Source organism: Mustela putorius, unplaced genomic scaffold (assembly GCF_011764305.1).
Source record: "Mustela putorius furo isolate JIRA1106 unplaced genomic scaffold, ASM1176430v1.1 tig00003850_pilon_pilon_pilon, whole genome shotgun sequence".
Lineage (NCBI taxonomy): Eukaryota > Metazoa > Chordata > Mammalia > Carnivora > Mustelidae > Mustela > Mustela putorius.
Window position 1 is genome coordinate 168,580 of NW_025422002.1, and position 15,609 is coordinate 184,188.

The window sequence follows — 15,609 nt, forward strand, 5'->3', positions numbered from 1 at the left end:
AGGAAGTGGAAAACAGATCAAAGTGCAAAATAATTATTTTTAAGTTTGTTAGGCAGTAAGAAATTTAACTCAGTGTACCAACTCATTAGAACTTACATAACAGATCATAAATTATGAATAACACCTTCCAGCATCAGAATGTGGGAGGCAGCAACCATCGCTACTGAAACACATGTTTTTTCCCTTTTTTATGGAAGTGCAATGGCACCTCACCTAATCATCCACTCACCCATCCATCCATTTACCTGTCTCTCTACCTCTATTTCTGTTAAAGGTTCAAGGAGGCCAAGAATTAAGGAACTTTTAAAATTTTTAATAAAAAGCCTCAAGTAGAAATTTATTTAGAAAGCCAATTTTTGGTATATTTTTAAGAAACTTGTGCTGCGGGGTGTCTGGGTCGCTCAGTGGATTAAACCTCTGCCTTTGGCTCAGGTCATGGTCTCAGAGTCCTGGGATCGAGCCCAGCATCAGGCTCTCTGCTCAGTGGGGGCCTGCTTCCTCCTCTCTCTCTGCCTGCCTCTTTGCCTACTTGTGAATTCTCTCTCTGTCAAATAAATAAATAAAATATTAAAAAAAAAAAAAAAGAAACTGTTGTGCTAAATTAAATAAGAAAATTATAGAGGCGCCTGGGTGGCTCAATCGGTTAAGCACCTGACTGTTGATCTCAGCTCAGGTCTTAATCTCAGGGTTGTGAGGTCAGCCCCACACAGGGCTCCATGCTAGGTATGGAGCCTACTTAAAAAAAAAAAAAAAAAAAAAGAATAAAGAAAGAAAAAAAATTTAAAAAATTATAGGTATTTTTAAGAAATGGAAACTGCTCAGAAAAGAATGAATTTCACTTCAATAGGTATTTTTTGAGGGCTTAAATTGCACGATGTGTTTTGGAAAATAAGAGTAAGAACTAGCCCCTTGCCTTTGAAGACATAATCTAATGGCTGAGGGGCATACCTATAGTTCATGTACAATGAACCATAAAATGTGATCATTTAGTAGGAATTTTTTTTTTATAAGTAAGGTACAAATTTATCCAACCCTATCTTCAAAATACATGGTATCTTTTCTTCTCCATTTCACCCACTGTTGGCCTAAACCAAGCCTCCAGTCAATCTTGTCCTGCCATCTACAAATTGCTTCCTAACCAGATTTCGACTCTTCCTTTTTTCTTCAACCCACTCTCCATACTTCAGCCAGAGTTCTCTTTTAACTAGGTCATGTCACATATTTGCATTAAGGCCTCCAATGAGTCTTAACTCTATCTAAAATAAAATCCAACATTTTTATCATGGCCTTTAAGGATCCCATCTCTGAGACTTCCTATTTAATTCACTGGTTGGTTTGTTTATTTTTTTTCCCCTGAAGCTTTATATTTTGTTCCTCTCCTGATCTATACACATGACACCTCATTGCCACTGGTTTCCTCCTCATTCTCAAACCAACCTCATCCCCATCTCTGGCCGTTGGGGTGTCTTCCTGGAAGGCACGTCTCCCAATTCCTGGCACGAGGCATTGCTTCTTGCCATTTAGTTTTCTGCCCAAAGTTACTTCCTTAATGAGGCCTTTAAAAAAAAATTAAATTGTATATAATTATATATATATTTTTTCTTTATGGCTAAAGAAATTATCTTTTTAAGATTATGTACTCTGCCTCTCCCATCTGCAATTTCTACGAGGTCTTTTTCAACTTATCTATATTCTCTATTTCCCTTCTGCAAGTCCCTTGAAGAAGGGACTGTGGCTGTCCTATTTGTGTGATTTCCTCAAAGCCCAGGGCAATGCATGGCATGTAGGAAGTATGCCAGACTGCACTTCCCAAAGGTGGCTACAGTTAGATTTCCCATCATACCTGCTCCCCTAGAATCTTGCTACTCTCTCATCAAGAGGTAGACTCTAATTTCCTTCCCTGTGAACCTGGGGATTCCTTAATAACCAGTGGAATGCTAGAAAAGTGGGCTTCTGGGCCTAGACGACTCACCTTCCATCTTGCTACCTTGAATATTCATTCATTCACGAACCCGCATTAGCTGCCTTGTAAACATTTCAAATCCCTAGAGACAGCGTGCTGTGAGGAAGCATAAATTAGCCCACGTGGAGAAAACACATGGAAAGGGCTTGGGGCTGCCAAAGAGAACATGCAGGGAACAGCCAGCTCCCAGCTGCTCTCGCTCTAGCCACTACCCCACTACAGTCATGGGAGACAAGCTAAGCTAATACCTAGTACCAACTCATTAGAACTTATGTAACAGATCATAGATTATGATCTCATGGTTGAGCCTTTTCCCAATTTCTGACCCACAAAACAGTGAAATCTAACAAAGTGACTGTTTTTATACCACTGGCTTTCACAGTGATTTGCTATGCAACAATAGTTAATGGGAGATGTAGATGTTAAATATTTGAGGAATAAATGAATGTTGAAATGAACAAACAAGTATATGGAGCAGAGCCTGAGGCGGCCAGGATAGATAAGCAAAAGGCTCTCTGAGAACCCAGGGAAGACGGCCTTCTGCACAAACAGTTATAATGCACTGTGTTAGGTGATACAATTGGATAAAGAAACCATAAGGGTAAAGCAGAAGAAAGGGCAATTAATCTCGCTCCACTGGGTTTGGGGGAAGTTCCCACCATGAGTAACAATAAGCCAGACCTTGAGGGACAAGTTTGGGTTTTCTAGGTTGAGGAGAAAAGATATTCCAGCCAGAGGAAATTATAAGAGTAAAAAACCCAGGATAAAATAAGAATTCTGTCCATTTCTCCTTTCTCTTAAAATTTATTCAAAAGGCAATGGTACATACCCCTGTCCTCTAAGTTGATAGTGTTAAAAGAGTCAATATCCTTACTTTGAGAGAAAGCATGTGATTTTTCCTATCTTAAACACATTATCAGGAAAAAAAGCAAAGGTAGTATGTGATGATAATGTAAGTTTCTACAATACCATTAATATATTTTTTTCTTTCAATTTTCAGTAAAAAAACAGAACATTGGCTGGGCTGTAGGTAAGCATGTATAGAATCTTGCAGCTTGAGTAGAAATGCTTTATGACCAAACAGATGTGGTATGGGTAAACACACCCAGGAAGTAAAACACATACTCTGAGTATAGGTATGAATTAATTACCCAGTTCTAATAAGGAATGGGCTTCAAGTCAATTCCAACATCCAGCACACTGAAATTTATTAACCAGCTATCCCCTTACCAAAATCATGACACTGACAAAATATTTTTTTAAGTGGCCTTAACTTTAATAATTCATAAAAATCAAACTTGAAATATGAGTTTAAGAACTGCATGGTCATTTGCAAAATTTAGCTGATATGATTTTTGAAAGCATCAATTCTGGGATGCCTGGGTGGCTTGAGTCCTGCACCTGGCTCCTTGTTCAGCAGAGAGCCTACTTCTCCCTCTGCCTCCTGCTTCCCCTGCTTGTGCTCCCTCCCTCTCTCTCTCTGACAAATAAATAAATCAAATCTTAAAAAAGAAGAAGAAGAAAGCAGCAATTTCTTGGGGTGCCTAGGTTGCTCAGTCAGTTAAGCATCTGACTTTGGCTCAGATCATGATCTCAGGGTCCTGGGATTGGCTGCACTGGGCTCCGTGCTCAGCAGGGAGCCTGCTTGTCCCTTTCATTGCTCTGCCCCTCCCCCACTCGTGTTTTCTCTTTCTCTCTCAGATAAAATCTTTCAAAAAAAAGAAAGCAGCAGTTTCTTTAATAACATTTAGGTAAAATTTATTTACTTCAGGAGGCTGAAGTAATGAAAACTCAGCTGAGAGTTGTAAAAACAAAAGTCTTTACTCACTTTTAAACCCAGTCTTTTTACTCCTAAAGTATCTGAGCAACATGATGAAAACAGTTAATACTAAAAGCAACATGAGCAGCAATATCCAAATCCAGAAGCCACTATAAGAAATGCTTCACACACACACTATCCTATTTTTATCTCCGCAGCTCGAGTCCCCTGAGATAAAGAAATGTGAGAGAAATGGAGCAGGGACAGAGCTGGACATCATTTTTCCAAAGGAAACTTTGTCCTTCTTTTGCTTGTCAGGGAAGGTTAGTATTTTTGTCCAACCTTTGCTAAGAGTATGTGCCAAGAAAATACCACCTAACAAACTGGCTAACTTTGCAGTAAGACCCCATTTCACAAACAAGAAAATGAGACTCAGAGGTTAAATAATGGGCCTCGCTCTACCTCCATGGTAATTGAAGTGTCAAGATCTAACCCACACCTTTCTGATTCTGATGCTTTGTTAAAATTAAGTCAAGAAGGAAATCAAACCTACGTTTGGCTTCATCTGACACAGCAAACCATGTCCACAGTACTTAGTATGCTGCATGCCAATAGGCATAAATAATTCACGTAAATAATGACACAAATACCTACACAGAAACTTAGATGTCTGTGGTTAATGGGAGAAGCTCCCTAAGCATGTTCTGGTGGTGGATGGTGGATGGGGTGGGGGATGGCAAAGAGGAAGTGGTTAGGATGGCTTCCCAGGAGCCCTATGCCAACCCAAAAGTCTGGATTGCATTGAGTTTTCTCTTGATTATCTTCATTGTTAAATACTAGCTTAATCTTCTCAGAGGCCATGGGATGTAAGGAGCAAATGCACCCTTTCCTCTTTTCTTTATAGCTGGAAGCATGAGAGAAATGGAGGTGTGGGTTAGGGAACCCAGACAGGGAAGTGGGCTGTTCTCTACTCTCTGAGACTGTTGCATACTTACTGAGGTTTCTCAATCTCCCCTCTAATAAAAATGGTCACCCGATGTTCACATCCTCTGAGAGAGGGAGATGGTGCTCTCTCTGGAAAAGAACTCAGGTCAGGCCTCCTTATTTTCCTGATCATATAGGGACTTTAGTAAAGACACAGTTAGAATAAATAACCCAATTCATCTCTGTCTATGCCATCCACCATTTTGTTCAGACGGTGTTTTACCTACTCCTTTCCCCTGTTAGATTTTATAGATCCTTCAGAACACAGCTCCAGGATTACATCCTATAAGATGCCTCTCCTTCTGTGGAGCTGCTTTCCTAGCTTCCATGGCTGGGACAGCATCTCTTCTCTGTGCTTCTTACTCACTTCTGTACACCCCCATTTTATACAAGGGGGCAGTGTCTAGTTTCCTCAGACCAGCACAGTTTATATGTATTGTCTTGAAGGTTAAATGCTAGCAGTGCCCCCTTTCCCCTCAAAATATCTCAGTTTACAGAATAAATTATATGATCACCATGATCATATAGTCTATCCCATGGCTAACTTTTCCAAACTATGAATATACCATGACTGGGCTCCTTAAGTGCTCTTGCTGTTTTGTATTCATCTGTGTATTCCCAGTGCTGGGCACAGCTCCCACTGCTGAATAAAGATGAAATAAGTGGACAGGATGAGTACCTCCTCTGTAGAGGGAGCAAGGATGTCAATCTCTATTCAACTAATATCCAAGTTCTGAAAGGGGCAATACGACACACATTAAATAAAAGTCTCCTTTGATCTTCTAAGTTCATCATTTCAGGATTAATTTGGACCTAAAAGTACAGGGATAAAGAATTACCCAAGATCTTAGCTGTTTGCCCAAGGGTAGATGAACTGAAATGCACTGAGCTTCTATCTGTGTTGGGTCGCTGTGAGGTACCAGCTGTTACAGAATCCAGTTCTTTGGGTGAAAGAGGGCAACAGAAGGCAGACAGAGAAGGGAGCAGCATTTTGAACACTATGAAACAACAACAACAACAACAAAGCCAGGCTCCACTGTATTTAGACAGAGAGGAGTGAAGAAATGTGGGGGAAATGGGGAAAGAATAAAGACAGAAACTTTGGCAAAGGAATCCCTGCTCTTCATCTAAGAGCTTGAGACAAGAGGAAGTGCCATCTAACAGATTTGCTGATAGTCACATAACTCCTAGACACATCTTTACAGAGCAAGACTGTAGTGACTCGTGGTAGCAGTGGTGCAAATGCCAAGTGGCTCTTGCTCTGACAGAATTCTTCTGGTTACTGGCAAAAATTTCAATGCTGCTTCTCAGTGCTGTCGTGGAATTAGCTGATGTTTCACAGAAGGCAAAAGGGACCTGTTGGGAGCATTTCTTGAGCCTTTCAATTTCTCTATGAAGCTACTCATGAATTCAGGATGAATCTAATGTAAGATTGAATGTAAATTTTTGCTTAAAGAATAAAATATAATTTATTTATGGTATGATTCACCCTTTTTGGTATGCAGTTCTGTTAGTTTTAATAAGTTAGTGTGGTCATGGTTATGACCATGTTAAGGTCAAGATCTAGAACAAATCCCTCACGCCTAAAAGTTCCCCATGTCCTTAAATAGTCAACCCCTCCAGCCACTCTGGCAACAGTGACCACTATTTTCTGTCCCAAAGGCTGTGCCTTTTTCAGCAGTTATATAAATGGATTGATACAGAATATAATTCTTACTGGATTTTCAAAGCCAGTTTCTTAACTATATGTAAAAAGCATGTTAAGAATTGGTTAATACGTTTTAAAAGTATTGTGTGGATTATGGGTATTAATATTTGGAAAAAATCTTTACTATTTCTTTCTATAAAAAGCATTTAAATTTCTATAATATTAAATGCTGCCGAGAACATCTGAAACAATTTTAATGTGTTTAATTAGAAGTAATGGGCCATTCTTTGATTCTCTTTCAAATTGAGGCTATTGCAATAAAATATTTACTATTATAAGTAATAGCATTCAACTGAAAGCCCCATTTTTAAAAATAATTGGCTAATGCATTGTAAGTACCACTAAGTGAAAGAGAAAAGTTAAACATTCTTTAAAATATGCCAACTGGCTATTTCCTCTTGAATACCATGCCTGCTTGCATTCTCTAGAGTCTTTTCCAATTTTACTTTGCTTAAAGGAGAAAAAACATCCTATTTCAAGTCCAGCCTTTTTTGAAAATATGTGGATTATAAGCAAATGAATGAATGAATTAAAAAAAAAACACTAAAATACTGACAGCTGGAGTACTACCACTGAACACTCAATGGGGCAGGGCATTTCTGTTTATTCAGAAAACCTGTTTCTTGCAAGGGAGAAAAAAAGCACAACAACTTTTCTCAGTAGTGGATGATACAAATACAAAACAAAAAGAAAAAGCAAACAATAATAGCAACTTTGCTCCACATTGATGCTAGTAATTTCAAAGATTAGAATATTTGCACACTAGGTGACTTAATATTGACCTTTACTTAGTAAATTGATTGCTTACAAATTAGGACTGTATGCCATTTATCTGAGACTATAAAAACAGACTTCTATACTCCATAACTTTAGTTTCCATCAGCTTCAGAGATAAGGTGTTGACCGTCTACCATTTAGTGCTACATACCTTCCAAGACAATTTTATTCAGTGCCACGGTTTCAGCTAAGATGTCATGCTCAGAACACCTAAATGTCTATCTGTTGCTCAAGCCTTTCTCCCGAGTTCCAAAGTCATTTGGTCAACCCCTGTACGCACATATATTTAGCTGGGTTTTCAAAAAACATTTCAAATACCAACAATCCCAAATAGCACTTATATTTGTGCTTACTCTGTTCTTTCTATAATGTTGTTTGTCTCACTGAATAGGTCTACCGTGCTCCCTGATGTCTAAGCTGGAAATTTAGGATGTAGCCTTGACTCTTTCTGTTTCTTCAGATCATTAATCTAATCAACTCCTAGGTCCAGTGAACTTAACCCCTTCTCTAATTCCTCAGTACTTCTCTCCCTTTTCATTGCCTTTTCTTTACTTCAGCCTATCATACTCTCTTGTTTGGGTAGGTGAATTTTTACTGATTGAGATTCTTGCCTCAAGTCTTTCTGCCACTCCAATCCATGTTCCCCACTGCCACCATTATGATTTTCTTCTAAAGAACATATCAAAATTAAATTTGATCTTCTAATTCTGCTACTTTGATTTTACTCTGTTGCTCCTCAGTGCCTGTGGAAAAAAGCCCAGGCTTCTTGATTTGGATTCCATGTCCTTCCCAGTAATATCCCGGCTCACATCTGCAGCCCTGCTGTCTGTATCCACCCTCACAAAGCACTTTACACTTGAAGTAACCTGAAGCTACTCAAGTTCATAAGCCCCTTTGTCCAGTGCCCTTCCACATCCTTTTCCTCTGCCTGAAGCATTCTTCTTCAGTAAACTCTAGTCACCTTTCAACTCTTTCTGTACAGATTACATTCCCCAGAAAGCCTGCCCAGATCCCTAATCCGTAGATGGGGACTTCTCTGGTAATCACTGAACATACTGTAGTTTCCCATTGAGTGTTACTGTAACTTCTCTGTGTTGCTTATCTTTATACCCAGGGACTTGTCTGATAAAAAATTAAATATCTGATGCCTAGCACAGAGTGAGTACTCAAAATATTTTCCAATAATAAATGAATGAGCACTTGCTTTTGAGACCTCAGGAATCATTACTGGCATTGTAAGATCTTATCTATTCAGAGCAGCTTTTCTAAGACCTCTGCTGGGAATTAATTCCCCTACTACCTTAGCTTGAAATGCTCTCTGGACTTCAAGCAGGAACACTGATTTCTTCAAAACTATTCTGTAATTTAGGTGACTCACTGACTTAGATCCCCACTACTATCGCTGATGCATTAATTACAAAGCTGGTACGGTGCTGATATAGAAACTTACAAACCAGGTTGATTATAATTGTTCAAATGTATTGTGTGATTTACATAGTAGACCTATAGTAGCTTATACATTTTTAGGACATCTTAAATCCTTAGACTTTTTCCCCCCAATTTAACATTACTTTTTTCATGATTTAGGCTTTACATAATAAAGTACATGTATGTGTTGGTTTAATCAAGTTTATTTGCCACCAGCATTCCCTACACTAGGGTGGAGAAAGCTTTCCTCCTTATAAGTTTCTCATTCATGGACAAACCCAAGTTCATATAAAAAACAAAAACAAACCTAAAAAGCTAACATATTTAAAATCTTGCCATAAATACCCTCCCAACCTCCCAAAATTTTGTCTTCTCTTACAGTTTCAAATTTGCCAATAAATTCATCTGTTCCCCAAATCTGATGTGAATTGACATGTTTCAAGTTGCAACAGCCAATGACTGAACCATCACAATAAATCTATCATTTAAAGTGCTTCCCCAGTTTGGCATAAGACTGCAGACCAAGTCAAGAGGGACAGACATGGGGCTTTCGCTGCCAAGTGATGGCCGAGGCCCACTCTGATTTCACACGAACTTGGAGAAGATTCAAAAGTACAACTTGTTCAATAATTGCCTCTAACAGCCTTCTCCCTAAGCTTCAAGCCTCTGGCTCATCAGTGCTTTTGCTGTCCAAAGAGATAAAAGCAAAATCCAAAGCACCAGACTTTGTGCTATGTACTGATGTTTGGGTCTCCTCAAAATTCATAAGTAAAACCATAATCCCCAGTGTGATGCTATTAGGAAGTTGGAGGTGATTAGATCCTGAGCAGAGGCGGGAGGGGGGGTTGGTGCCTCATGAATGGGATTAGTGCCTTTTTTGAGACCCGAGAGCTTAGCTCTCTTGCTCTCTATCTGCCATGTGAGCATATAAGAAGATTGCTACCGAAACCCAGAAGATGTCCCTTCTCAGAGCTTGACCAAGCTGGAATCCTGATCTCAGACTACAATGCCCAGAACTGAGCAAAATAAATTTCTGTTGTTCATAAACCATCTGGTATATGGTATTGCGCTATAAAAGCCCAGACTAAGATACTTGGAAGGGACTGAAACACTATGACCCTCTTCTTAAACATGTTTCCTCTTCTTAACCCTATTTTGTAACTAAACGTTTCCTCATTCATAGAGATGTTGGAAATATTTAAAATGAAATGGAGGTCAGTAGTCCTCAAATGAACAGAAGTAACATTTATAACAGGATACATTGCAAGAGTAAACCATCTTCCTCTTTCCACTTAAAATGTATTCCCAATTAAAAAAAAAAAAATCCCAATTTCTCACTGGATACCTATGTGCCCATGAAAACAAAAACAAAACAAAACAAAAAAACGCCCCATATTCCTCAGCCTCCCTTGCATTTAAGTTTGGCCTGGGAACTAATTTCTGTCCAGTAGGGCATAAAAGAAATTATTGTATGGAACTTCTGGGAAGTTCCTAAAAAGGGAAAGAAGTATATCCTGATTTCTATCTTCCTCCTTCCTGTTACTGGGAGAGGACACTGAGAAGCTAAAGCCAAGGGAGCCCTCTTGATTCAGGATATGAAGATAGTGGAACAGCATGATAGAAGGAGTCTGTGTCTCTGAAAATTGTGGATTCCAGGCAGTCCTAACAACCAACCTTTACAGGCATGAATCAGTTAATGAGCCACCCAACTAAAAAGCAAAAAACTTCTATCTTTCTCAGCCACTGTTATTTTCAACATTTAATTAGTAATATATCTTTATACTTACTCATCAGTGTATCTGCAAATATCAGACATTAGGCTAAACGCTCACTTTAGAGCAACTATATAAGGTAGGAATTATGATGTCTTTCATGAGTGAGGAAAATAAGACTCAAACATGTTACGTAAGGGACCTAATGGCACCAAGGTAGAAGGTGGCTAAGTCAGAGACCCCAGATGAGATTCCAGAATTTATACTTCTTTTTCCTGCTTTACCCTATTACTCTATAATGTGGGAGTAAATCCCTCCTTGTGTGCCTGTAGCTAAAACTCTTAATCTTCTTATCCACTTTTGAAATTAAGATTAAAAACCTCTGCCTCCTATAGGCACTACTGTGAGGACAAGTGGGTTTATTATTGTGGAAAGCACTGAAGTCCTTGGGATTTAACCACTATTTAATTTATGTAAACAGTTAAAACTATTTAAAACTTTTTTGAACACAAAAAGTCAGCAGTTATACAAGAAGACTTCACTTCCAATAGAGCCACAATTAACTAATTTGTGCCACAAGCCTACATTTGTTTCAGCTGGTTTACAAAATTAAACTCCAAATCATTAATTAACTTCCTGTTCCAGAAATCCATTCTGTGAGGCCCAACATTTAGCTGGATTGTGTTCAACCACTCAGCTCACAACTTTGCCTTGTCATCCTGCTGTGGCTGTCTTTAATGGAAGTGTCTCCCATTAAATACAGGAGGAACAGCAAGTGGTGGGGTCATACCAACTCACAAAAATACCTTGGTAGAGGCTCAACCCATTGAGCTACCCAGGTGCCCCAGGTTGTGTTCTCGGGGTCCTGGGATCAGTCCCCGCGTCGGGCTCTCTGCTCAGCGGGGAGCCTGCTTTCCCCACTCCCTCTCTCTGCCTGCCTTTCTGCCTACTTGTGATCTCTGTCAAATAAATAAATAAAATCTTAAAAAAAAAATACCTTGGTTAAGACTGAGGGTTGCTGGGGGGAGGGGGGTTGGGAGACGGGGGATGGGGTTATGGACATTGGGGAGGGTATGTGCTATGGTGAGTGCTGTGAAGTGTGTAAACCTGGCGATTCACAGACCTGTACCCCTGGGGATAAAAATATATTATATGTTTATAAAAAATAAAAAAATAATCGGACGCCAGTGTGGCTCAGTGGGTTAAAGCCTCTGCTTTTGGCTCAGGTCATGATCCCAGGATCCTGGGATAGAGCCCCACATCGGGCTCTCTGCTCAGCAGGGAGCCTGCTTCCTCCTCTCTCTGCCTGCCTCTCTGCCTCCTTGTGATTTCTGTCTGTCAAATAAATAAATCAATCCTCAAAAAAATTAAATAAATAAAATAAAAATATAAATAAATAAATAAATAAAAATTTAAAAAAAGAAAAAAATACCTTGGTGTCTTGGTAACATACAAGCAGTTCAACTTGGTTGTCTGCGTTAAGACACTATAATTTTTAAAAAGGAAATCCACGTTTCTTGGCCTAGGGTTTTATTGTTTGTGTTCCCTCATCTCCAGAAAGAGTAATTTGGATTCCATGACTGCAAAGGCTAAGACCACCTCAAAAATTCTGGACTCCCTATATAAAAATGTGACAGGGAAAATGCTTAGCTGTTATGTCTAGAGTCAGACTCGGATTAAAAGCCTGGCTATGTGACTTGAGGCAAATTATATAATCAAAGATTTGTTTTTCTCATTAGTAAAATGAAAAGGGTTATATGATCTACAGCACATCATAGAGTTCCAGGGATGCTTAAAAGAGATAATGACAATGTAGATAATGTAGACTTCTGCATCAGTTTCCACCTGCTTCTGTAATAAATTACTGTAAGTTTAGTAAATTGGCCTAAAATAACACAAATTTATTATTATATAGTTATGGAAATCAGATGTCCAGTACAGGTATCACTGGACCAAAATCAAGATACCGCCTGGGCTATGTTCCTTGGGAAGGTTCAGAATTAGTAAATGTTCCTTGAGGTTGTTGATAGAATTCAGTTCACTGTGGCTATGGGGCTAAAATCCTGCTTTCCTTACTGGCTGTCAACTGAGGGTTGTTCCCACCTTAAAAGCCATCCAAAATCCTTCGCTCATGGCTCCCTTTCACCATCTTCAAAGCCAGAGATAGCAAATGAAGTCCCTCTGAAGTTTGAAATGTCTCCTGCCTCATCCTTAATTGTCACACAGCTCTGACAAACGCTTCTGTCATCCTCTTTCCCTTACGAGTGTTCAGATGGTTACTGCGAACCTCACCGCATAATCCAGGATAATCTCCCTATCTTGAAGCCACCTGCTTAGTAACTTTCATTTCATCTTCAACTTGAATTGTTTTCTTTTGTCATGTATGTAACACAATTATAGGTTTACGGGATAAGGACATGGATGCCTTTGGGGTCAAGACTCTATTTTTCACAAGCTCTGAGCATAATACCTGGCACGTCATTAAGTGCTCAACAAATAATAATAGCTAGTATTTATGTTTACTCATCACCAGATAGTGACTTAAGGGCTGTAGGGATATTTATATAGTTCATCTGGCTAACAGTCCCCTTAACACACTCATATCTTCATACACATCAAAAATGAGAAAATGACAGGGCTCCTGGGTGGCATGGTCAGTTAAGGGGTCTGCTCTTGATTTCTGCTCAGGTGGTGATCTCAGGGTCCTGGGATGCAGCCCCGAGTCGGGCTCCATGGTCAGTGGGGAGTCTGCTTGAGGATTCTCTCTCCCTATCTCCTGCCGCCCCTCCCCCCACTTGTGCTCTTTCTCCCTAGAACAAATAAATAAATTTTAAAAAAATAAGAAAAGGAGTCAAGGAAATAAAACTTTTCATTGTGTAAGAAAAAGGCAGAATGAATTGAACCCAGGCAGTCTCGGTCTATAGGCGGTACCTGTAAGCCTCATTCTTCCTCCTCATTTTAAATGTTATTATAACAATCAGGAAACCACGAAAGCCTTTGCTTAAACTAATACCAGGAATGCTAAATTATTTCAGTATAAAGCTACAGCAACATTGGCATTTATTTGGCATATGCTTTTATTATATCTTCTCTTCTTTGTCCTAGGATACGGGCTCACCTGGATCCAGGACTGACATTTCATCATTCTATTTTGAGTCTAACCAGGTGGCTGAGAAGGGAAATCCTTGCTAAACTAAGGTATTCTGTATGGGAAGAAGACAGATGATCTATCTACCTCTTTTTAGATTTCAAAAATTGGGGTGCCCTGGTGGCAGAAGTCCGTTAAGCACCTGCCTTCAGCTCGGGTCACCATCTCAGGGTCCTGGGATGGAGCCCCACATTGGGCTCCCTGCTCAGCGGGGAGTCTGCTTCTCCCTCTCCTTCTGGCCCTCTCTTCACTCAGGCTCTTTCACTATCTTGCTGTCTCTCTCAAATAAATAAATAAAATCTTTAAAAATATAGGTTTCAAAAATTGCTTACTATCTTCATGAGAGTATTACAGAACCAAAAATACTACCATCTTCATTTTTCAACAACTTGTATTGTACTTGTTTCATATTGAAAACCTACTTTGACACACCAGGGAAAGAAAGAAGCAAGCAAATCACCATTACTTTGGACAACAAAATACCTTTCATTCTCCTGCACAATCACGTCTCCTTTCTTCCATGAACAGAGTGGTTTGGGGGAGGCTTTAGGTTTACAGTCTAAGCTGACCACGCTGCCCACTTGTACCTGAATCAGCTTCTTCATTGGAGTCTTTGAAAAATCTGGAGCAGAAGCTGAAAGGCAAGAAAGATGAGAGAATGATAATTTATTATTTATTAAATAAATTAGAATTTAATATTTTAAAATTCCTGGAAGTTCCAAGGTTGACTTTATAACCACTTTGAAAGTTTCCCAACACACAGATGTCAGTACTTGATTTACTTAATTGACTGGGCACCGCTCACAGGATTTGGGGGCTTAAAAACTAATTCCTACTACTGTGTTTTCTAGAAGTTCTAAATCTTGGGATGATTACCTTACATAGGAATTTTTGAAGTTTATTGTGAAGGTTTTTTTTTTTTTAATTTCTTTTTTTTTTTTTTTTTTTTTTTTAATTCATGAGAGACAGAGTGAGAGAGAAAGAGAGAGGCAGAGAGAGAAGCAGACTCCCCATAGAGCAGGGAGCTCGACATGGGACTCCATCCCAGGACCCTGGGGTCATGACCTGAACTAAAGGCAGACATTTAACTGACTGAGCCACCCAAGCCCCCAGTTGACTGTGAAGTTTTAAAATAGCTCAATCGGAAGCTATTAGAATGAAAGAAATTTGGGGCACCTGGGTGGCTCAGTGGGTTAAGCCGCTGCCTTCGGCTCAGGTCATGATCTCAGGGTCCTGGGATCAAGTTCCGCATCGGGCACTCTGCTCAGCAGAGAGCCTGCTTCCCCCTCTCAATCTGCCTGCCTCTCTGCCTACCTGTGATTTCTCACTGTCAAATAAATAAATAAAATCTTTAAAAAAAAAAAAAGAATGAAAGACATTTATCACAAAAATTTCTTGAAAGTTAGTTCTATCAGGCAACAATAGAGTCAGTCTCTCCCGTGATTGCTGAGACTCAGCACGTGGCACAGCATCTGGCACTCAGTAGGTGCTCAGTAAATGTCTGTAGAATGAAGGCTGAATACTGAATTATTATTCTCTTGCATAAAAGTTATCAAGATCTATTATAAAATTTTTACATGGTTAGGTTTAACTTCTTTGTTGGAGGAATATATAATAGGAATTACTACATTAACATTACAGTAACATTACAGTAACATTAAACATAATAATATGTAGAGAACCTTATATGTGGTAATAATGCACACAGTGCTGATCCTGAAACAACACCTGAAATTCAAGATACATAATAATGTATTGTTTGAATGAAATGATACTTTTCCCAGAAAATCAGCCTTCCTTTTATTGCAAATGTGAAAAAAGTGCATTTCTCCTAATGTCTAATGTTCTGTTTGAAGGAAAATTCCAGTGAATACAATGTATTTTTTTTTTCTGGGTAAGTGGAGATCATATAGCAAATTATATTATATAGTTATATATTAGATTATGGATAAAGAAGATATGTTACCCAGAGGTCACTGGCCTTAAAACTTAGGATCTTAAAATAGTACTTTCAACTAAAAAAAGCCCTTTTTATTGAATGAATTACAATACATTTTTAAAACTTTTTAAGAGATTTTATGCATTTACTTGAGAGAGAGAGAACAAGCAGGGGGAAATTCAGAGCAAAGC

General features: G+C 39.1%; 1 protein-coding gene across 1 annotated transcript in view; it reads right to left on the minus strand.

Moving 5' to 3' along the window:
- CNTN3 (contactin 3) overlaps positions 1–15,609 on the minus strand; it is a 331,855-nt gene that overhangs the window by 79,619 nt on the left and 236,627 nt on the right. Inside the window, exon 11 of the mRNA XM_045063248.1 lies at positions 13,963–14,113. Coding sequence (XP_044919183.1) covers positions 13,963–14,113 — 151 coding nt within the window. The remainder of the gene's footprint in view (positions 1–13,962; positions 14,114–15,609) is intronic.